At 42.0% G+C, this 22,905-nt stretch overlaps 1 protein-coding gene across 2 annotated transcripts in view; it reads right to left on the bottom strand.

Annotated features, from left to right (window-relative positions):
* Positions 1–22,526, bottom strand: part of GALNT15 (polypeptide N-acetylgalactosaminyltransferase 15) — a 30,364-nt gene extending 7,838 nt beyond the window's left edge. The window contains exons 1-7 of one of the 2 annotated variants that reach the window (XM_069007226.1): positions 22,509–22,526; positions 21,006–21,551; positions 15,273–15,439; positions 14,373–14,577; positions 5,957–6,124; positions 5,236–5,353; positions 4,283–4,477 (exon numbers count right to left, since the gene is read on the bottom strand). In XM_069007226.1, coding sequence (XP_068863327.1) covers positions 4,283–4,477; positions 5,236–5,353; positions 5,957–6,124; positions 14,373–14,577; positions 15,273–15,439; positions 21,006–21,550 — 1,398 coding nt within the window. In that variant the 5' untranslated portion in view covers position 21,551; positions 22,509–22,526. Of the gene's footprint in view, positions 1–4,282; positions 4,478–5,235; positions 5,354–5,956; positions 6,125–14,372; positions 14,578–15,272; positions 15,440–21,005; positions 21,552–21,777; positions 22,171–22,508 lie in introns of those variants that run through there. The other variant, XM_069007227.1, reaches the window with a different exon arrangement.
* Between the last annotated feature and the right edge of the window lie 379 nt (positions 22,527–22,905).

The following is a 22,905-nucleotide window of genomic DNA, read 5'->3' as shown; positions in this document are numbered from 1 at the left end:
GACAGAATTTAGCCCAAAATATAGTCTATTACCTATTATCTGTCTATTATCTGACAGTTACTAAATCTAATGAAAAAAGGTGTTTTACAGCTATAAATGCATAAAACTTTCCCTATGATTTCTCTGTTTTCTTGAATTATAAAGACACAATATCAACTCTCAACTTTCCTGGCAGCAACTCTGTTATGAAAAAAGACAAATGCCTTCAACCCTTGGTGCAGCTACAGGCATCTGCACTGCAAAGGACTGACAGTCTGAATATTTGAGGGTATTTAGCACTAATGATGACTAACAGGGTTCTCAACACCTCTAAGCACTTACATGTCTAATTCTTCAGTTTCAAAACCACACAAAACACTTTTCTAAAAATCTCAGTGCCCAAATATTAAAAACATCTAAAAAACATCTTAAAACTCTCCTCTTTCTTGCCAGCAGTATATCTCCCCTTTCATGTTTCTACTTTTTAAAAATGCAGTTTGGGATGAGATTCCGGGAAACTGGTCTGGATTTCTTCGTCAAAAATTAAAATTGGCAACGTAAGCAGAGAATTGCCTGTAAATAACTATTTCTCAGACCAGCTATTTCTCTATATCCATAAGAAAGAAAGAAAAGGACTTTGCAGCATGGAAAACACTGACAAATGAAGGGCCTTGGAGATCAAAGGTGACATATCAGTCTCTAAAGGCAGGGATCAATCATTCCATGTGGCACTGTTTGCCAGCCCTTGTAAACTCCACAGGCAAAGCTCAACAGTTGCAGTATGTTAAAGAGAACCTCAGACTTCAGTGTCAGTCTTAGATTCAATAACCATAACAACAAAGTTTAGCAATTCTGCACCACACAAACCTGTCCTCTAGAGGTTTTCCTGGAAAAGGGGAAGAGAGAATTAAAATGCTTCCCCTAAAAAGAGATGTTTCTCATGAGACTCTGCTTTGGCTGAAGAAGGCAATGGCAGTAAATCTCATTTTGTCACACTAGTTACAGTCTGCATTTGATGCCAAATAAATGGTGTAAATAATGTAAAGAAAGTCATTGTCCCTGTAAACCAACCTGAAAGGAAACTGCTTGTAAATTAAATATGCAAGCCACCCAAGAAGAGGAGCAAAAGAGGTGGTGGCTGAAGTAGAAGAGAGCTGGGAAGAGCCTCATTCATCTGTTTAATGCTCACACCATGGGCATCTTATGCAAGACGTGATTCAGACCATAAACCAAGAAGGGTTATAAAGCCACCTAAATGGGGGTCACTGGTTGTTTTCTGCAGTGAGCAGTGGTGGTGGGGAAGGCTCACAGAGAATTCGATAGTGGCCCATAGGTGGCTCTGCTCACCCTCTCAGCGCAATAAATCCCCCCAGGGCCCTTTGCAGCTGAGTGGCAATAATGTCCTTGCTTGCTTGTGCCTTTTGAATAACACCCCGCTGCACTGACAGGCTGAAAACATCGGCTGTGAAAGAAAGGAACACACAGAAAGGGCCATTTATGTTATGGTATGCTGCACGCAGAGATCATTAAATTGATCATTTGAGGGAGCATCATATTCAGAAGTACTGGAATTATTCTGGCTAGAATAAACTCAGGCAAAAGGTCATGCTGCTTATAGCTAGCAAATTGTATCATTGGTGACTGTACTTTTTAGTAGAGAAAATTGCTTCTGAGCTGACAAGGAAAACCTTCAGGGAATTATTAAATTATTTAAAAAACTTCACTGCCCATTTTAAAAGGCTTGGTCTAGTGGCTATAACCCTTTGTGAGTCAATTGACAGGCTCCTGGCCAGTGGAGTTCAAACCTGTAACACAGACAAGCAGGTAGGATCTTTAAAATGATGTGAAAATAGAGTAAAAAGGGAAACACAATAGTCTCAGACTCTACAATTAGCAGGCTGACTGGAGAGAGAGGCAGATCCACTGGTGGAACATAAGGAGGTCAGACTAGGTGACAAGAGAGAAGTCATGCCAATATACAGCCCTGTTCCTCTCCCCACCATAATGCAGCTCCTGCTGGATTTGGCTTTCTTGGGTGATGGCCAGCCCTGAATGACTGAGGCGTGCAGGACTGAGGCATTACTGGAGCCAGTGGTGCTCACCAGTGCAGATGAGCTCATTAAAGCCATCAGAACTGGTGGCAGCCTGGGCCGTAGCGATCCAGCCCTTGTTGAGTTTGTGATCTCAAGGAGTATGAGCCTGGTGAGGAGCAAAGTCAAGACCCTGAACTTTGCAAGAGCAAACTTCCAGCTGTTTAAGGAGCTGGTGAAGGAGATCCCCTGGGAAACTGTCCTTAAGGGCAGACGTGCTGACCAGAGCTGGCAGCTCTTTAGAGCTACTTTTCTTACAGTGCAAGAACTCTCTATCCCAGTGTGTAGGAAATTGAGCAAGGCAGGCCAGAAACTGGCATGGCTGAGCAAGGATCTGCTCCTCAAACTGACGAGTAAGAAGGAAATGCACAGACAGTGAAAGCAGGGACAGGTGACCTGAGCAAGTACAGGGTTATGGTTCGAATGTGTAGGGATAGGGTCAGGAAAGCCAAGGCAAAGCTGGAACAGGACTTAGCAAGGGACATGAAGAATCACAAGAAGGGATTCTATAAGTACATAGCTCAGAAAAGAAAGGACAAGGAGAGTGTACCCCTGCTCCCCACCAATAACCAAGAGTGAACTGGTGGCAACTGATATGGAGAAGGCTGAGGTACTCAATCAGTTGCATTCCTCAGTCTTTGCTGGCAGTCAGGCTCTCTGTTCTCTCAAGACCCTGATCCTCTGAGTGGGGAGGGGGAATGAAGTCACTCCCTCTATAAGGGTCTTCCCTTACAGGAAGCTGGGGATCACATGATGAAACTGAATAGAAGTGAAGGCTTCAGGGAGAATTTAGAGCAGCCTTCCAGTACCTAAAGGGGGCCTATAAAAATGGGTAGTGTTTTTAAACTGAAAGAGAGCAGGTCTAGATTAGTTATTAGGAAGAAATTCTTTACTCAGAGGGTGATAAGGCACTGGAACAGGTTGCCCAGAGAAGCTGTGGATGCCCCATCCCTGGAAGTGTTCCCAGGCTGGATGGGGCCCTGACAACCTGATCTACTGGATGGCATCCTTGACCATGGCAGGGGAGTTGGAATTAGATGATCTTTAAGGTCCCTTCCAACCCAAACCATTCCCTGATTCCATGATTCTATGAAATGCAGGAGTAAATATGAATGAGAAACTTTGCAGAGCACCTACCCATGCTCTGCCTAAATGCTTTTAGTCAATCTTTTTCTCCTTAAAAGCACAGCATTGGTAAATGAACAGGAAGATGAATGATACATTTTCATTCAAAACTGCTCACAAGGTTGTCCACTGCTTTGTAGGAAGGATATGATTACAAGAAAAGGTACTGGAGCCAGAGAATTCCTGAGAACTGCAGCAACATTAACATTATTAACAACATTAACTACACCAACAACATTCCCCACAGCTGCAAGACTCCCAATAAACAAACATCCATTGGTTTGTAATACAAGGAATATACAGTTCCTTGACCACCCCTGTACTGTACAGTGGCTTTAAAAACAAGCGTGGCTATTCTGTAGTTATTGGATTGTGTGTAACCTGCAGATGGTTCAAGTGTAGTTGCATGCCAGGACTACACCACACACCTGCCTGCAAGCCTGTCCTAGCTTACAGGTGGCTGGGAATCCAAATTCCTGGACGAATGTCTAATCAGATGTCTGTGTGATGCTTCTAATGAAAACGTAACTTGTAAATAGGGGTGTGTTGATATCTGACTTTCTCAGTACAGTTACTTCTGGATATGTCAGTTCAGGAAAAAAACACATCTTTTGTGTCACTAGACCACTCAGATATGTTCTCTTCCAGTAGGAGAGACACTACAATTTGCCACATGCCTGTGAATAATACTGAATACTCTGAGGAGCCATATGAGGAATTCCTTCAGTAACAAAAATGAACTCTCTAGGAGGGTCCTTTGAGCACACAGTGCTGCAAGCTCCCACTTCAGATGAACCACAACCCTCTATGTACTATCAGTGAAGAAGCAAACCACAGATTGTTGGGGAAGCTGAAGAAGGAGTCATTTGGAGAAGAGGTTATACTCCACAAAGTTTGATAACTTCTGCACAAGGCTGAACTTAGGCACAAGTTTCTCCCTCTCCTTCCTGATCTGACAGCTCTTTCATTGGAAGGTTTAATAAAAAGACTACCCCCTGCATCTGACTGCATAGAGACACCCCCATTCCTATTCCATTCCCTTCACCTATCTCAACACAAACCTCAGAAACCTCTACAGATGTGTTTACCTTGCTGATTAAGAAAGCCACTGTGTCATGCTTGTAGAAGTTCTCTTTAAATGAGCCCAGCCAGGTCTCTGCTATTCGGATTTTGTTCCTCACAATGGCCTCTTCATAGGAGAAAGCACGGGGGAAGTGATTTCGATAGACGTGCCCCACTCGGGAGCATGGGATAATTTCTACAGAGCCACCACAGAGCCAGGTCTGAAACACAGGTGAAAGCACAAAAAGAGATTACCTTATTTAGATTACTTTTATCTGAAATGGAGAAGCTCCTTTACTCTAGACTCTGCCTCAGGAAACCCTGGAAACAGCAGGAGCATTATTATATGCTTCTTCATACATTGCTCCCCACAGACACAGAGAAGATACTTGGCACCCAGACCTCTGATTTGACCCAGTATGGCTATTTATATGCTTTTATGTTTTTCTTTGCACAAACAGTAGAGTAGTGAACAGATCTGGGTGCACACCTTCTCTTGTCTGCGACATTAAAGACACTATGCCCTTTGTGCCTGCAATTTTCATTGGTTTTTAGTATCAGTTACTCTTTGTATTCAGGAAAAATCAATGCAGAGGATTTAATATAAACGATTTTCTATTAAAACTACGGGTTGGCAAAGAAATAAAGCTACTCTCCCTTTGGTGCATGTTAACATGCCAGAATAGAAGAGGCAGCTTTCAGAGGGTGCCAAAAGCAATGATGCAGGCCTCAGGCAGATAGTGATAGCCAGCAAAGCTTCCTTCTCCTGACATAATGCTCCTAACTCACAGCAGCTGCCTGTTCTTGTATAGTCCTAACAGGCTGTGGAGCATGGGGATAGATTTCTGCAGGGAAGGTTGTAGTCTCCATAACCCAACATGTTCTGCACTTTTTTTACAAATATCTTCTTGCCTTTTCACTCAGGTTCCTTAAAATTGCAATAGTTATCACAGTTCGATGTTTTAATTATGATCCTTACCCTAATAGATAGTTCCAGGTTTTCTGCTCCCCACATGGTCATGTCAGAATCATAAGCTCCAGTATTTTGGAAGTAATGTCGATCCATGGCCACCACTGCACCAGCTACCGCAGGACTCCTGGGTAGAAAAGTTTGGAAGTGAACACCTTGAGTTTTGGATAAGGGATTACGCAAAGCATGAAAATTCCACCATTTCCATATTAATTCCAAAATGATTGAATACTGCTCTATATAAGCTTGAATTAATTGATTATCAACCAAAATAAAGAACAACTGGAGCGTTATTCTAGGATTTGCTTGGGGAAGGGAGCTAAGAGCTGAATTATCAAATAAGACTCAGAACAGTGGGGAACACTGCACACATGTACATCCAAAACAAGAGACAAAGAGATAATGATTAACACATCGCTTTTAACTCTGTATGACCTGTCTTCTGCTTTCCTATAAACCTCCACACCTTGTCTGGTTAGGTTGTACACTAGTTGTGTCGATGTGTGGGAAGTATTTGTCACGTTGAAAGCATAACTCCAGTCTAGTTAGAATGATTACTAAAGGCCAAAACAGACAGCACAAACAAAAAAGCTCCCTTCAGAATTATTAACTGAGCATGTGCAAGTAAACCACACCTTTCTCCTGTTAGCTGGAAGATGACCCAGGATGACCCAAACTGTACAGTTTTGCTGCTGAGCTCAGCAATGCACATTGTCTGATGGACTGTTACCTGATAGGGCTGATGGGAGACTGTCGTACCTTCTCTTCATGCTCTGGCACTGCTTCCCAATGAAAATCTAATTTCCAGTCAAAAACACCTCGATGCAGGCCCACAGAGTGATAGTACTGAAAAGTCTTCCAGTCTATGACATCTATGACAGGGGAAACGACACTGTTTCTGAAAAAGACAATACAATTTATTTCCAAAACCAAAGCATAAATTAAGTTCATTACTCTGTTAGTAAACATTAGCTCTCCTCTTTAACACTGTCAAGCACAAGCACTCCTCTAAATGCTGAGTGCCCTTAGTTTCTTTTTTAGAAGCTCAGGTGCTCAGCGCATGAGAATACTGAGCATGCAGTGAGGAATCTACAGATCAATAATTTACTGATACCCTGTACCTTGAATTGTTATTTAAAGCTATCCAGGATTTTGTTCTGAGTTAACCATCAGAATTCTTATAAAGGTATTTCATATGGAGGCCCCAATCTCTGATGCTACAGGCTCTGCATGGATGCAAAGTTTATAGCAGAAGATGATTTTGGTCTCACACACTTTACCATCCTTTGATTTTCCTGTAGATATTTCACACACTTAATGAGTTTGTCACTTCAGACCAATGAAGAGTGCACTTATTCTTAGTTTGTTCTGATGGCTGCTTTGAAAAAAACATTTATTATTGAGTTCATAAGCCAATGTCTGTATTTTATTGCAATCTTAGAATGCTCTTGCAAATGCACTGTCAGAATGTGGAATCTACCTTTAAGAGCAAGAACAGGGCCATTACATGGTAAGCGGCAATCCTTGAATTCATTTCTAACCTCAGTTAAATTTGGATTAGTCTGAGAAGAGGTAGTAGATATTTTTTCCCTATGGCAAAGAAGTCACAGTATTTCACAGTGTACTTGCACATCATCTTGGAATTAACTGGTAGTTCAGAACAGTCCTCAGTGTTCCTTGTTTTCAGGTCAATGATATATCACATTTGGAAATTTTCAGAGTATGAATGAAATGGTATGAGGGACTCCAGGGAAAAAGTGTTGAAGAATAATATTATCTATTTCTTCTCTGTTATGCTAAAAGGATAGTCTCTGGTCTCAGTGCAAAGGCTTGTCTATAGACAAAAGTTCTTCTGGAGAAAAATCAGTAATATTTAAGAGGGATTAAAGTACACTGGAAAAATTATTCTTGTTCTAGAGTAGGAATATCCATGTAGGAAATTATTCTGGTGTAGTTATTTCCCTAGGAAATAATTTCATGTTAAAACAGAGAGAGAGAAAAACGAAATGGTCAATTTGGGGGCAAAATGTAGATGCTTTTATCTCCTCTTTTAAGACATATATGTTGGTCAGAAATCACAAGGAGATAAATTCATTTGAAACATAATACTGTCAGCGAAGAAAGGACATCTCAGAAGTCTCCAATGCAGTGAGACATTTGTACTTTTCCATGGCAGAGGCCAGAACCAGCTGAGGAAGATGGTAGCTCTGAGTGATGTTAATGTAATCTTGACATATCTTCTCTGCCTCTACAATCACTAGAATAATGTTTTTTCAGTATCAGAGTGGGGGGAAACTCCCAACTTTGTTTTTTCACAGTTGACATTTCCTGTAGAGGATTTTGGAAGCCCATGGAGAAACAGACTACTGCTTGCCAGTGATTAGTACAAAGATGAACCATGCAGAGGATTGCTTTAAAATGACTCAGTTTTGTTTCCTAATAAGAGCAGATTGTCCTATGATGAGCTTAAGCCAGGAAGATTTAAATTAGAAAAGTGATTTTATTTCTCTGCACAGGTGTAAAGCCATCCTTTATAATATGCAGTAATAGGCACTCTTAGAAACAAGCATATGGTTTATAAACAGGTGAGAAAATTTTATGGTCACATGCAGCATTTGTAGGCACATACATTAAGGCAGTGAGTTCCTGGCATCCTGTCGCAGGACTCAAGAAGAAAGGGAAAGAAGTGATACTAAAAATAATAAAACTGATACCCTTCCCTGATTCTCCTAATGATGTCCCTGTGATACAGTTTTGTATCCATGACAGGAGAAACAACCCAGCTCTCAAGCCAGGAGGGGCCTTTCTACTGAAAGCTTTACTCACTAACAGCCTGCAAAGGAAACTACCTGCTTCTAAAAGTTACTGAGGGTAGTGCCCCACTGGACTTACACAAACAGGCATTTCTTTTCTTTGATATGCTGGGAAAAATCCATCTAACAAGTTAAATGGATTTTGAATGACTAAACTTCAAAAATGAAAAGTTACTGTAACAGTAATTTCTAGAACCTGCTGCATTCTCCAGTGTACGAGTATCTCTGACAAGTGCCTGCTTGGGAGTGTGGATGCAGTTGCATAGTTCCCACCTCAGTTTGCTGCTGCCTGCTGAAACCCATACTACTGGTTCATCCATTCTCATTCAGACAGCACGGAGGAGTTAATGACTGCAGGGTAGTTTATTTTACGACTTCAGAGTCAAGAGGGAAGTATCAGGAGGGCATATTTGAGCGGAAGCCAGAAGCAATGTAGACTAAACCACTCAAAAGACCTTGACCATGCAGACTAGACCACTTGAATTGATCCTGGATAGTTCCAAATACAGACACACACAGATATAGTCTGGATCAGATGATCCAAACATTTCAGACTCTCCTACATTTTCACATCATTGCAGCCATTTAAAACCTGTCTTTTTTTTTTTGAATCCACCTGAAATTTGTTGCTGCTATAAGACTCCAAACTCCAATGGTCCTTCTGGCATCAGTGCAATTGCTCACAAGAGTAGGCACCACAGTAGTAGTTCTAGTGTTTGGGCATTGATTCTTCAAGATTCCAATTCAAGAAATATACCAGTAAGGACATAATGGATTCTGATAGCTTGGACACCAAGGAATTATCCAAACTATCTGCAAATCATGACATAGAAAATCACAGTGTTTAAGACAGCTGAAAATAACTCGCATGGTAGGTCATGTTCTATCCTGGCTAAATTCAATCATAAACCAGAACAAAATAAAATCTGATCTCCTTCCCCAGAAAATTATACAGCAAAACCTGATAACAGTGTTTTAGAGCTAGTTACCCAGTAGCTTTTTCAGAATGCCAAGATTAACAGTTTTCAAGAGTATGTCTGTAAGAGTAATACTAGACCTTCACCTAGTGTAAGTGTAGTATAGTCACAATGTAGCTCTGCTGAAACCAATAGAAACACACCTTATAACTAGGTATTGGGAGTGTCTTTCTGATTGAAATAGAGGAATTTAGTAACTTGATCTTGTATGAAAATTGGTCAATATTCAATTTTAATCCTAATCAAGTATTGCTTTACCCGTGTTTTGGTTAGTATGATTTAAAAAACTAAAATAGCTGTTTTCTGCATATTTAGTGATGGTTTCATATTAGCGTGGTTCTAAATGCAAATTTGCAGTAGATGGTAATTGGAAGATGTTCTTAGCTATTCTTGTTTTTAACTGGGTAACTGGCAGACAACAGCTTCTCGGTACTTTGAAATGAAACACACACAGACAAACTACTTCTAATTTTACTCTGTGGAATTTGAGGAAAGGGAGAAACAGGAAATTCAAATACAACTAGCAGCAAGGCTTTGAACTGTTTGACTAATCTGTAAATATTTCAAATGTTTGGAACTCACTCAAACTACAAAAGGTCACAATTCCATGAACAAGAGCAACCCAAACAAGAACGATTTCCTGGTTTGGGATTTCTTGACCAAATACAATTGCAAATGAAATGTCTTCCCATGACCCATTACAGTCAGCATGGACATTATGTTCTTTTCTAATTTTAAACTAAGTAACATGGGGAGAGGAAGATTTAATTAATGTATCTGTTTTGAAGTTTTGGATACACTTTTTTCGAAAGTGCTTCTGTATTGATTTATACTTTCTTTTGCTGGGAAGGGAACAGATTTTAACCAGTTTAAATCCTTCTTTAAATAAGGAGGAAAAAAACCAAACCAAAACCCCAAACATTAAAATTATGTATATTCCTCAACCTATTTCAGGGTGCATCACAGCTTGCAAAAATTAAGTAGCTAAGAAATCCAGGCAGTACAGGTTCTCTGTTTCTGCACATGGTCAAAACTTCAGTGAGTAACTGAGGACCCAAGCTGGTTCTACAAGATGCTGCATTTCCACTGAGAGCACCTTGCTGGCTAACTGAAGTCTTAGAAATACAGACCACTTGAAATTAGATAGGGTTAATAAGAAGATAAAATGCAGCGACAAGGAATGGCAAAGCTAAGTTATAAAGGATTACTTAAATACTGCCTTACAGACCAACTCCAGACTAATTTAGGGCATAGAAACAGTCTACTTGAATGGATGGACTATTCAGATGCTAAGCACTAAGCAAATCTCTGCAAAGCAGAGTGCTAAGGGAATACTTTGGGAATGCTTTATTTAAAAAAAAATTTTGAACCTGCCTTTTTTGCTAAAATATTAAAATTTGTATGTAGAGCAGCAAAATCTGTAGAGGTAACCATCACCTTTTAATCCTGGACACACAGGGCACTGAGCCATGAATTATGCCTAAATCTTCATTGCTCCTGTGTTTAGCAGTAATATTTGCCTTTGGCTTTAGACTCTCATCTTTATTTTCTTTAGCTCAACTTCTTTAAAATAGGTCACCTTCTGATCCTGATCAACTGTGAAAGATTGTAGAGATGGCTTATCTTCCCATAACCTACCATTAAATGCAGAACATTTACTGAATTTGAAATGAGTGTTATTGACAAATGGGGGATATAAAAGGATTGAGCAAACACAGAAATCCCAGGAAGCAGGCTGTTACATGTGAAATGTATGGAAGGCTTTCAAAACAGGGAGAGCAGCATGGAGTTGCACATGGGCTCTGAATGGATAACATCATGCTTCCTCAAGCCTGTGAGAAGCTAGAAAACAGATGGCTTATGTATTTGGTAGCTCAAAAAGCTGGGATATGGGCCACTGAAAAGTGGGGAATCAGAATAAAAGAGATGAAGAAGCTGTTCATCTTTAGTGCAAAATATTTCCCTTCTCTCTTGTGTATTACCATAAAATCAGAACCACACAGAAAATTTCTGGACAGCAGAACTCTTTCTATACCTGTATCTACAAACAGAGGCTTCCATTTGTTCCTGATGGGAGCACACAGATGATGAAACACCTTTCCACTGCTATGCTAATTTCTTATTCTGTTTATCAGCGTTTTCATTAAAGATGAGTGACCTTAAATCACAGGGCTAAGTAGAGACACTTTGAATTTTAGAAACCAGAGAATCTTTTTTAGATAATATCACAGGCTTCTGTTTCCTAATCTAATATTTGAACTGTGGTATAGGCAGTGCTCCAGCACAGAGGGAAACAGCCCTTGCAATAAGGAGCAGGGGAAAGGTCCTAAGGGCCAGCTACCCCTTTACAAACCACCCTCTGTCCATAGTTATGGTGCCCAGGCCTCTTCTAGAGGTGGAATTCCTTGTCAAGGATATAATCAAGGTTCATTTTGCTTTCATGCAGTATTTTCAGGAAATATGTTTTGGATTTTTTTTTTTTTTAATCACCCTGCTCCAGCACAGTGACCGCTGTTTTTAGATCAAAGGAGCAACATTTTTAAGGCTTCATGGCACAGTTCATTATATGCCCCCTCTGCCTTTCACTGCCTTTGGACAGAATACAAAATAGCAGCTCTGCAGTCTCCTGGAAATGGCAAACCCTTCCAAAGATGACCATAATAATGGCAGAGCTGCATGTTATCCACCATGCTACTCACCCAGAATTGGCCTGGAACACAAACAGGTGTCAAATGAAATGATCTGTGGGGCACCTCAAGTAGTTTGCTAATATTGTCCAGGTACCTACGGTATTCATCCTTGAATAATCAAAATGTCAAGGAATGCTTTAGAAACCACTGAACCATTCTCTAGGCAACATACTAAGCTGATGCACTGCTTTGTTAGGCATGGTTCACAGAACTAGTCCCAATCAAGGTGCTCAAAAGTGCATATCCAATGATTTTAGAATGACTTAATACTTTTTTCAGAAAAATAAATTTGATTGGGTTAGTGAATAAAGCCATCATGTCGGGAGATGAAATGTCACTACCTAGAACAAGTCAAATATCTGCCAAGTATTTTTGTATAAGTATTTTTATACCTGTAAAACTGGGATCATTTTTCTTGTATTTATTCTACAGTCTACTAAAAACTGGGAGTGTCTCTCTTGTTGTGAGTATGTCCAACTCACAGTGAGATCTCAGTCTGAGCAAGGATTTCTCAGCATCACTGAAAAACAGGTCACAATAATAGTGACACACTCTGATCAGGAGTCTAGAAAATTAGGCTTAATCACAAATTTCAAAGTTAAAACCACTCTCCAGCTTCCTTAAGCCCCTGCAAATGTTTGAGCTTTGCAAGGCTGCATTTGTCCTTGCCAGCAAACAACTCACTCACTCCAGGTGATAAAGTGATTTCCCATCCTGTCTCTTCAACAAAAGTGCATGAGTTACAGCTTGATTGGTACATTAAAAAGAGGAAAGATGGATATTTCACCAGTCACTCTCAGCTTCTTTTCTCTGTGCTTTCCTCACTTGGGTAGTATTAGGGAGTGCACATGATTCAATTTAACAGCTCTTCAACTGCTAAATGAAGCCAAGTTGACTATGCTAATGCTCTACATTTCCATGGTGATCTCCAGGCAAGCATTACAAGCAATTTACGAAAAATCATGAATTAACTTCCTTATCAGGTCAGTGTTATTGTACCCATTCTTCAGCTGCAGAAAGAGGGACAGTAAGAGAAGGTGATTGCCAGATGCCTTAGACTTTTACTTCCCTATAGCAATGGAGGATGGCACAGGTTCTCCTCATTAGCAGTGACAAAGCTTCCAGGGTCAGACACAGTGACTGATACAGCATACAAAAAGAGATGGCTTAGCCCATACTATTATCCAATCAGCTTTCCACCTTTGCTTCATTAATCCAATTAGACATTAGTTAATTCACTGTTAAATTCTGCTATCCTGGAGGAATGAATGAGCATATGGGCCCTATAGGGGAAGAGAATTCCTTTCTCACCCCTGGTGACAGTGTTACAGAATCCCTGAACGATAGCAGACTGGGAGGCTTTGCATTCCCTCAGCAGGGATCATTTTTGGCAGTGAGTTTTTGACACTTGTGGAGTGGTGGGAGTTCTAACTTCTCTTTTGCTGTTGTAATTCTCCCTTCACTATAGCTCTCCTCTGAGACTTTTTGTAGCTTTTTTAATTTCAGCAATTTCAACACACTTGAATAAAGACTGGCCAATTGATACCCACAGTAGTTTTGCTTCAACATCAAAAACAAGACTATAGTTCAAGGCAGAAGAATCATGAAGTATATTCATACTAAACCATCTAACTAGTCAGCAAACAAAAACCAATCTGCTTTTCCAAGGAGGACCTTTTTGAAAAGAATATTCCTGACATTTTAGGGCAGCATTACTCTTGCTTTTAGTATTCTTAATGTTTTCATTCAAATGATGTAATAATTTCTAAAAGGTCACATTAATTCTCTTATAAGCAAACATAATAAGCCATAAAAGCAGCTTCTTCCAGTGCCTGGGAACAGCCTTTGAAGGTGTTTAGTGTGACTGTTTAACAGTCTAGTAAGAGTTTAAAGATTTTTTTTTTTATTTTACCCACTCTAGCAATTAATTTTTTCCCAAGTGACAAGTTAATGTACAAATTTTTCTTTCAGGAAAGTCCCTTTAATAAAAGATTTACTGACATGTAAGCCTAGAAACATTTAAAACATAGTGGTTTTAATCTCTTCAAAGGACTGCATAGATGAGCTCAGCTGTACATTAGAGAGCAGGCCCAAGAACCACCCTAAATATGAAATACTCAGAAATATGAATCTCTACCTTACTCTGTCACTTTGCAGTCAGTGAAAGTACCTGTGATTAGCTGGAACTGTCTAGGCTGCCCAGGAAGTCTGGGCTTTTTCTGTGGAGTATAAATGGTGGCCAAAAGGTGACGTTGGTACACAGCCAAACTGGTTTGGGAGGACAAAGCCTTTTATTCTTGGCTTCATCACTGAGACAACTAAAAAGCAAAAATAATGGAGTCTTGCAGTAGTTTTCTCTGGTGGATGTTTGCTGATTTACAAACAAGTTGAGACTGAAACCTTTTTAATTCAGACCACCAGGAAGACTTCTTAAAGATATAACTGGAAACAAATTTTGAAATTTACACTGGGTGTAAAGTGAGGGTTATCAGCTGTGAGACCTATCCTGCTTCCCACATATGAGAGTGATGCATATCGTGACAAGGTAGAAAATAAAATGAATGTGACCAGAAGCAAGAAGGTAACCAAGGAAGGATTAAAAAACTACCCAACACTTTCCAAGTACACCCCTTTCAGCTGAAATTAGCACATGCAGGGATATTTACCGGTTGCTGGAGAGCCTGGCCAGGAGGGGTTCCAGCCAGCCCTTCTGACACTCGCAGTGTGAATCCATGAAGATAAGCACATCACCGGTGGCCCGTGCAGCTCCTAGCATCCGACCTCGGATGACTCCAAGCCTCTTGTTGCTCCGTATGAGCTTCACACCATCCAGCTTAGAGATGTATTCACTCAGAGCTGACTTCAGGGGCCCTGTCAGAAACAGAACAGTCACTGAAATGTTTTAGTTTTGATTCAAGCTGTTACAGAAAAGGAGATGCTACTTCTTGCTGGTAAAATGTTTCAGGGGCATTTGTTTTAAATGGCCAACTAAGCCACATTCCAAATATTTCTACAGCAGCATAATGTCAAAGAGAAGTAGAGACTAATGGAAACTGAAATTCACAAGGTATGAAGCTGTTCCTGTGGGAATCTTAATAGCCTCCTCTCCTGTTTTCAGCAAAAGGTGGATGCTCTCATCATCTCATAAAATACACAGATCAGAGTGAGATACTACAGGTGTTTGGCTTTCCCAAGCACTTTGGATTACTTTAGCAATGTGGACTTTTCCACTCTATACTTCAGCCAAAAAAGTCTGGAAATTATGACAGCAGATCTGGTCCAGTGGGAATCCTAAGATTTGCACACTATGATCTTATTTTAAAGTAAGAAAGTTCAGAGTGGTTGTAAATAATGGCGGGGGAAATGAAACATATTTCAAAGTTGAAAGGCTATGCTGAATTCTAGGAATGGAGAGTGACACCTGGTAGCCAGCTCCAGGCTCTGCTTAGCTCGCTTCCTGAGACTCCTCTTAGCCTTCTACTCTCCTCACACACTTCCTGGAGGAGGACAGTTTCTTCCCCAAAGTTTTAGAAAAAAGAATTCACATACAGAGAAATGGGAGCTACCTTGCTGGCTGAGATCGTCGACTAGGATGATATCCTTGAGGAAGGCCTTTGGGGCTGTATCCATAATGCTGTGCACAGTTCTCAGCAGAGTAGACCAGGCTTCATCATGGAAACAGATGATGACACTAGCAGTAGGCAGACTGGAGTCATATTTTTGCTGTAGGCACCTGCGTGGGACCAAATGAGGAAGACACTGGAAACATTGGTACAAATGGCTACTTTTTCCTCAGAGCAAAGGTGCGAGCAGCACCTAAACCTTCAGGGGTGGAAAGCACTTTAGGACCTCAACTCACTTCTAAGAAAAGGAAGTACCAAGGTGTCCAAAACTGGAATACAAAGTGAAAATATGGGAATGGCACTATCAAAACTAAAATACAAAAAAAGGAAAGTGTTTCTGTGTTCTGGCATAGTTTCTTTTCTGCTCTGTCTGCCTCAAAAAACGGAGCTCAAACAGAAATGGTCCAGAACGTAAAGAAATCTAAATTAGAGCAGAGTGAGGGATAAAGCAGATCAGTCAGCCTTCACCAATGTCCACATTTTCTCAAGTAAGAGAGAAAAGGGCAAAAAAATGCAGTACCATTAAGACTGACAAATAAAATAACTCATCTGCACAACAGATCAGTATACCTGTGGATTACCTGACCAAGATCCTAGTGAATGAAGCCAGCATCTCAACCCTACATGGCAAAGACATGGATCCTTACATCGGCCATGAATACGAATATAGATATATTTAAGAAAGAAAATGTATTTTCACTATAAAGTTTGTACAGGTTACTTTTCCAATGAAAACGAATCACTGCTGAATGAGGCTCCCAGCTGGGAGTCAGCGTGCAATCGAAACAGCAGAGCAGTCTGGAAGTGGGTGGTGTGGTGCAATGGTCAATACAGCTTGGGGAGCTTGTTCCATCATTGTTTCTCATTGTCTTGGGCTTGGGAAACACTGGCTGCAGGGAGAGTCTGCCATCTTTTCTTTGTCTCAGGAGGCCATGTGGCACTGGGTAAGGAGAGTGCCCATCATCTTGTCTTTGTCTCAGGAATAACTGTGTATCACTGCCAAGCCACAGGAACATCCACCATCTTGTCTTTGCCTCGGGAATAACCAAATGTCACTAATGAGTCACAAGAACATCCCCCTGCCATCTTGTCTTTGCCTCGGGAATAACCACTGTCATTGCTGAGTCACAGGAACGTCTCCCTGCCATCTTGTCTTTGTCTTGGTGGCCATGCAGAACTAAGTCAAGGTGGTGAACACCTTTTGTGTGTAAAGCACCTTCTCTTTTTGTATACTTTTGTTATTAATATTGCTGCTGTCACTGTGGGCTTCTTACTCCATTGCTGTTTGCTTTCAGTAAATTGTTATCTCAACCCAGTCTGTCCTTTGTCCCTCCCTCACCAGAGAGGAACAGAGGAAGTTTAATTCCCAGCTAGTGTTAAACCACCACAATAACTCAAACATTTAAACATGACAAACACTTCCCATTCACCCTCACAGAAACTGCATATGAAAAGCATCTATTCTGGTGTGAGGATGCACATTTTCCAGAAAATGCCTTCAAATGCCCATTGTAGATATGCAAAGACTGTGTCTATATATCTGCTTTGCTGACATTAGAAAGAACATTTTAAAAATCTTTTCATTTCCCGAATAACAGTCATTGAGTGTCCTAACTCATTTAATCTCCAGCAGCAAGAACTTCTTCAAAGAATTACACAATTTGCTGGATACGGCCCATTGTTGTTTCAGTTTATGTATTGCCAAACAAACCATAATACAGATTTTACAGTGGTTGTTAAACAATTGGCTACTCAGCAGAAACTCATGTAAGGGATATAATTTTAATATTTCTATGTTTATTAGCTTATTAGCTATGTTTATTACTTAGTGTTTCTGTTCATGAACTGAGGCCCTATGCTGCTAGACACTATCCAGACACAAAGCTGCTAATCACTTAAGAGAATCCATTGTCTGAATGATTTAATTATGAATATACATAAATGGTTACTATAGATGCACTTCTGGGAAAATAAATTTAAAATGAGCACAATTTTAATAATTTATTACACTTTTCACTAGTTCACATCATTTTTTTTTTGCATGAACAGGCAAGTTTTCTTGATTTCTACACTGTAATTAATCTATGTTGTCCTCGGTTTACTAATTTTGCGTAATCAATAATGCTGTTACCTCACAATTTCATATAAGATGATTGTTTCCATTTTCAGCAGGATCAAGAAAAGAATACTCTCATGACTTAGCAATGAGTATTTTCAAGCAGAAGAATCTAGAGGTAATTAAGAAAAACGAAGATCTGATGTAGTCCTTTTACTACCAGGCAGCTTCTAACCAGAAACATTCTATAGCTATTAGCACCTAGTTGCTAGTACTGTGGTTATAGCAAGAAAATAAGGCTGTTGTGAAATCTTAATTGGAAAAGAATTGAAAATAACTGTGCTTGAATACATAACCTTGGTAGCGAGTGCTTAGTTGCCATGGAGATTGGCAAAGACTTGCAGTATAGATATCTAATCTTCACAAAAATGCAAAAGGGTATTGGTATACAAAAATACCTTCCCTGTAATTTGGAGCAGTTTCATAGACCGTCCATCATAAATTGGCATTTCAAAAAGTCAGGGCTGTGACTGATATGAGACATAGTGATTTAATCTAATTTGTGAAAAACAAGGAATTATCACATGCAGCAATGAACAGAGAGCAATTCTAACAAGGCAAAGGCATAGCTGACAGGGACTCCCACTCACCTTCAGAAAAATGTTTCATTGAGATTCAGCTCCAAACAGCACTCCAGAGGAAGCTACACTTTTGTAATGTAACTTAAAACCTCTGTAGATACCTCGTGAGTTTCTTTTGCCTGGATATGTTTGACACTCAAACCCAAGAGAGAAAAACAGACCTTTCTTTTGGGCAGAACCCCCATCATAAAAATCACAATGGCAGGCTTGATTCAGCTGTCCCAGGAGAGTGTCAGTCCCAGCTGGAGCAACTGATAGCAGCAGAAAGCACTTTGAGGGATGAAGGTACCTCAGAGGATGAGCCTCTTTTGATGTGAAGTATTTGCCATCCAATTTCAAGTGAAATTAGGGAGATTGAGTCCATGGAGGTAACTCACTGAAACATCTCTAACTGGTTGGATTCCCTCTAATAAAATAATACTGGACATTGTAATGAACAACATGATGCAAGCGAAAGAGAGACACAGACAATTTGATTCTGGTTTGCTCTCCTTTTACACTGCTGTAAAACTGGACTGACACAGTTGTGAGCCAGGCCCCCAGAGTAAACTACACCTAGAAATTCTCATTGTGGTTTGTGTGTTGTGCCATAAAGGACAGGTCTGGCTTAGACATATACCTCTGCTGCAGGTTTATGATCTGGATTTAGATCAGCCTCAGATGCTGAGTTCTGGGGTTTCAGTCTGGGCTCTGTAAGCTGTGGTGTTGAGAGCTCTTTAGGCTGTAACTAGTCAGACAGCAAAATCCATCCAAGAGCTCTGAGACCATGGCTTAAATCTTACCAAGATTAGTATTAACTAAAGCTGTCTCTTGTTGTACGGCCCTTCAGCTGCCAAAGTAAAACTGTTTTTTGGCTCACATCACAGGCAGTAAACCAGGGTAGTCATTCCTCCTTTGAACATTACATAGTTCAAAGAGTTAGTAGTGAAGCATGCCAAAAAATAACTGAAATAATATCAGCATGTCAGTATTTAATGGAGTTAACCAATATAACACTGAACCTAGTCAATAAGTACAGAAAGCACTGTTTCATTTCTCTTTCTTTGAGACTGTACCCTTAAATTAGAGCTGCCAGCTGTCTTTAAACATGTGAAAATGAACACTGGAAAAAAAATTATTCTGTGTCTTAGTTAAAATGTTTTCTAGTGCATCTTTCCACCATGTCCTGGGTGAAAACTATAATAGTTTTTCTTACAAGAGGCAAGACACCACCCACATACCTTTCCCCTGGGAAGAGAAGTATATCGTAGAATTAGTTAGGTTGGAAAAGACCTCTGAGATCAAGTCCAATCTTTGACTGATCACATTCTCAACGAGATCACAGCACTATGTGGCATGTCGTCTTTCTTTCAGGTACAATGACTCCACACCTCCCTGGGCATTTCATTCCAATGTTTAATTGCCCCTTCTGTGAAGAAATTTCACCTAATGTCCATCCTGAAGTTTCCCTGGGGCAGCTTGGCAGTAGATACACCTCAGATCCTTTTTAAGATGTGTGATGAGAAGCCCTCCCTGGGCTGCTGGGGCAATTGGCTCTCAGTTCTCCAGACTTCAAATGTAACACCTGGGGCTTCAAATGCAATATTTTTTCACAGTGGCCTTACAGCCTGGGTGCTGACAGGTGTGGTGGTGTTCGCAGAACGTGTCAGATACAACAGTCTCCACCTTCCTTCCTCCCAGAAGTTTCCTTTCAATACTTGCCATAGAATCACAGGGTATTCTGAGTTGGAAGGACCCACAAGGATCATTGAGTCCAACTCCCAGCCCTGCACAGGACCCCCTAAGGGTCACACCATTTGCCTGAGAGCATTGTCCAAACCCTGCTTGAACTGTCAGGCTTGGTGCTGTGACTTCCCTGGGGAGCCTGTTCCAGTGCCCAATCACCTTCTGGGTGAAGAATCATTTCCTCATATTCAGCCTAAACCTCCCCTGACACAACTTCAGGCTATTCCCTTGGGTCCTGTCACTGGTCACCAGAGAAAAAAGATCAGTGCCTGCCCCTCCTCCTCCCCTTGTGAGGAACCTGTAGACTGCAATGAGGTCTCCCCTCAGTCTCCTCTTCTGCAGGCTGAATAAACCAAGTGACCTCAGCTGCTCTTCACACGGCTTCTCCTCCAGACCCATTGCCGTCTTTGCTGTCCACCTCTGGAGGACAGTCTTTAATAGTTTGTATCTTTGTTATATTGTGGTGCCCAAAAGTGCACGCAATATTTAAAGTGAAGCCACACCAGTGCAGAGTCGGCTCCATTTTTATGAGTGACCAGTGGGTCACTTTTGTTCTGGAAGAGCTGAAAGCCCCAGCTCTTGACTCATTTATCATTTTGTAAGCCCGATGACCCCATAGCTCCGGCAGGTGGTCTGAGACGGGGCCTGGCCGAGGAGGGAAACCGCCTCTCCTGCTCGCCAGCCCGGCGCGGATTCCCTCCCCCTCCCCAGCCCAGCAGCCGGACAGACGGCCGGACAGACGGAGGGCCAGACGGACGGACAGAGAAGGGCGGGGGCCCGGAGAGCTCGCTGCCCTGCCGCCCCGCCACCTGCCGTGACAGGGGCGCCGGTAGGGGGTGCTGCCGCCCGCTCGGCCTGAGGGCGCAGCGGAGCCGGGCCGGGGCGGGGGGCGCGGGAGGCGCCGGCACCCACCGGCGCTGCGCTCCGCGCCGCTGCCCCCGCTCACCCAGCCAGCCCCAGCTACCCCCTCCCGCACCTGCCCCCCTCCACCTTTGCCGCCCGCCGACTCCTGAGGGCTTGAACCACCTCCCGAAGGAGGCTGGCAGCGTCCCTGGCTCTGAGGAACGGGGGGGTGTTCCCCACGCAGTGCGGGGAAAAGCGCTCTCCCGACCCGGAGCGGGGAGTTCGATAGGAAAGATGCGGAGTCTAGAGGAGGAGAGATGCCGGGTTTGGAGGAGGAGAGGTTCGGAGGGGCGCGGCGGCGGGGAAGGAGGCAGGTTTTCCCCCAGAAGTGAAATAGGGTGTTTTACTTACAACGGGTGTCGTACCTCAGGCAGGTCCCGGCGCAGCGCGATCCGCTCGCTGAGCACCTCGTTAAAGCCGTGGGTGTCCAGGCCGAGCGGCCGCTCCCCCGCAGCAGCTCCTTGCCCATCCTGCAGGGGAAGGGACAGCGGCTGGGACTCGGGGTCCCCCTCTGCCTTCCTCTCCGGCCGCCTGCTCTGCTGCTTCACCATGCGATAGCCCTTCCTGGCCTTGCTGTGGTTCCTTTTGCCGGTGGGCGACACGACGGCCATGATCAGCTCATCCTCCCGCAGGGAGATGAAAGGCGATAGACCATCCAAAGGGTAGTACTGCTGGCTCTCCTCCTGGGCTTCCAGCATCTCTTGGGTCTCCACAAAGTCCATCTGATACCCTTCCCGGGGGTTGAACTCCACAGGCTGGAAAGTCCCTTCCTTGCTCTGGTTGCTGGGTGGTGGATTCAGCGTTGTAACCATCAGTAGCAAAAAACCCAGCATCAGAAACAACAAGAGAAACTGCAGCTTACGTGATCCATATCTGCACTTCTTCCTCAAGAACATACTGTTGGTGACAAAATGATACAGATGGTCATGTTAAATATCACTTGGATCTTCCTCAGATTCCAGTCCTCGGGTTGCACAAAAGCCCTGGTTTTCACTATCTGCCAAGAGGATTTTTTTGCTCCCCTCACATTTCACTGATGGCATTTCATGCTTTCCTCTCTATTTACAGAAAAAAAAAAAAAAACAAAAAAAACCTACAACATTCCTATTAATATTGTACTTACTGTAGTAAAACGTAGCATGGATCCAGTGAGATAAAGTAGATCCTTTATTATACGGAGTCCCAGCTTAGTTAGGAAAGTACATGCTTTGTTGATTAAAAGAGTAACTAAATCTTTGGGGTTTTTTCCCCCTTTTAAAATTCTAAGTCAAAAGAAATCCCGTTTCTCATAGTTCCTTTCTAGAGTAGATCCTGCTTCCTCAAAGTTTCCAATTGCTGCCTGGATTGAAGCACTGTATCTCTGAAAGCAGATCTGACAGCTCTCCCCCGTTCAGAGGCTTCAAGTTAACTGTGATCAACAGATGAGAAGTAGTCGGTCCCTGACTTTGTTTCACACATAACTACGGCACTCAGTCAGGAAGCAGTTTGCCAGACATAATACAGAGCAATGTGTGCGTCTTTCTCTTGGTCCTAATGCCCTCACTGTGCTTGTCCTATCAAATCAAAACTTTGCAAAAGCTGTAAGAGGTGAAATACAAGAAGCAAAACATTGTATTAGAAGAGAAATCAAGGCACACCACGGATTGCTGTACTTCAGAATAGCTGTATTAAGCTGAGAATGTGCAGAGCGAGAATCAAGAATTTTATAAACTGAATAAAAGATGGAGAGCACATGTTTTATTTAAGGTTAGATTTATTCATATGATAATGTGTTAGCTGGAGTATATTTCATATCCAATAAATATTTACAGCTGTAGGGATTTTAACACTGACATAAGGGTGGCAAATTATCACCTGGCAGGCTGAAGTTGTCTCCTCATCCATAAATTTGGTATTGCAGGGCAAGCAGCACTTCAAGTTTTCATTAGTCCAGAAATAACATGTGTAAAAGCCTGGGCTGGAACAACAGCCACTGACACTGAGAGAAAACAACAACTTCTGTGATTAAAAGGGGAGCTCAGTCTCTGAGGTCTGTTTGCTAATACTGCTGGCATGGGTACTACTGGGCATGGACTGTGGCATTTTTTGCTGCGAGATGAATGCTTGTCCAATGGGAGAAGGGGTGAGACAGTCCACGTGCTGCAGCATCACACGCCTCTTGGTCTGGCAGAGATCAGGGATGGATGCAACTCAGGTGTTACCAACCCTTTTGATGCTGGGGGCATGGGATGTGGTGTTTTTCCTGTCTTGC

Source organism: Aphelocoma coerulescens, chromosome 2 (assembly GCF_041296385.1).
Source record: "Aphelocoma coerulescens isolate FSJ_1873_10779 chromosome 2, UR_Acoe_1.0, whole genome shotgun sequence".
Classification (NCBI taxonomy): Eukaryota; Metazoa; Chordata; class Aves; order Passeriformes; family Corvidae; genus Aphelocoma; species Aphelocoma coerulescens.
This window is presented reverse-complemented; position numbering and strand designations above follow the sequence as displayed.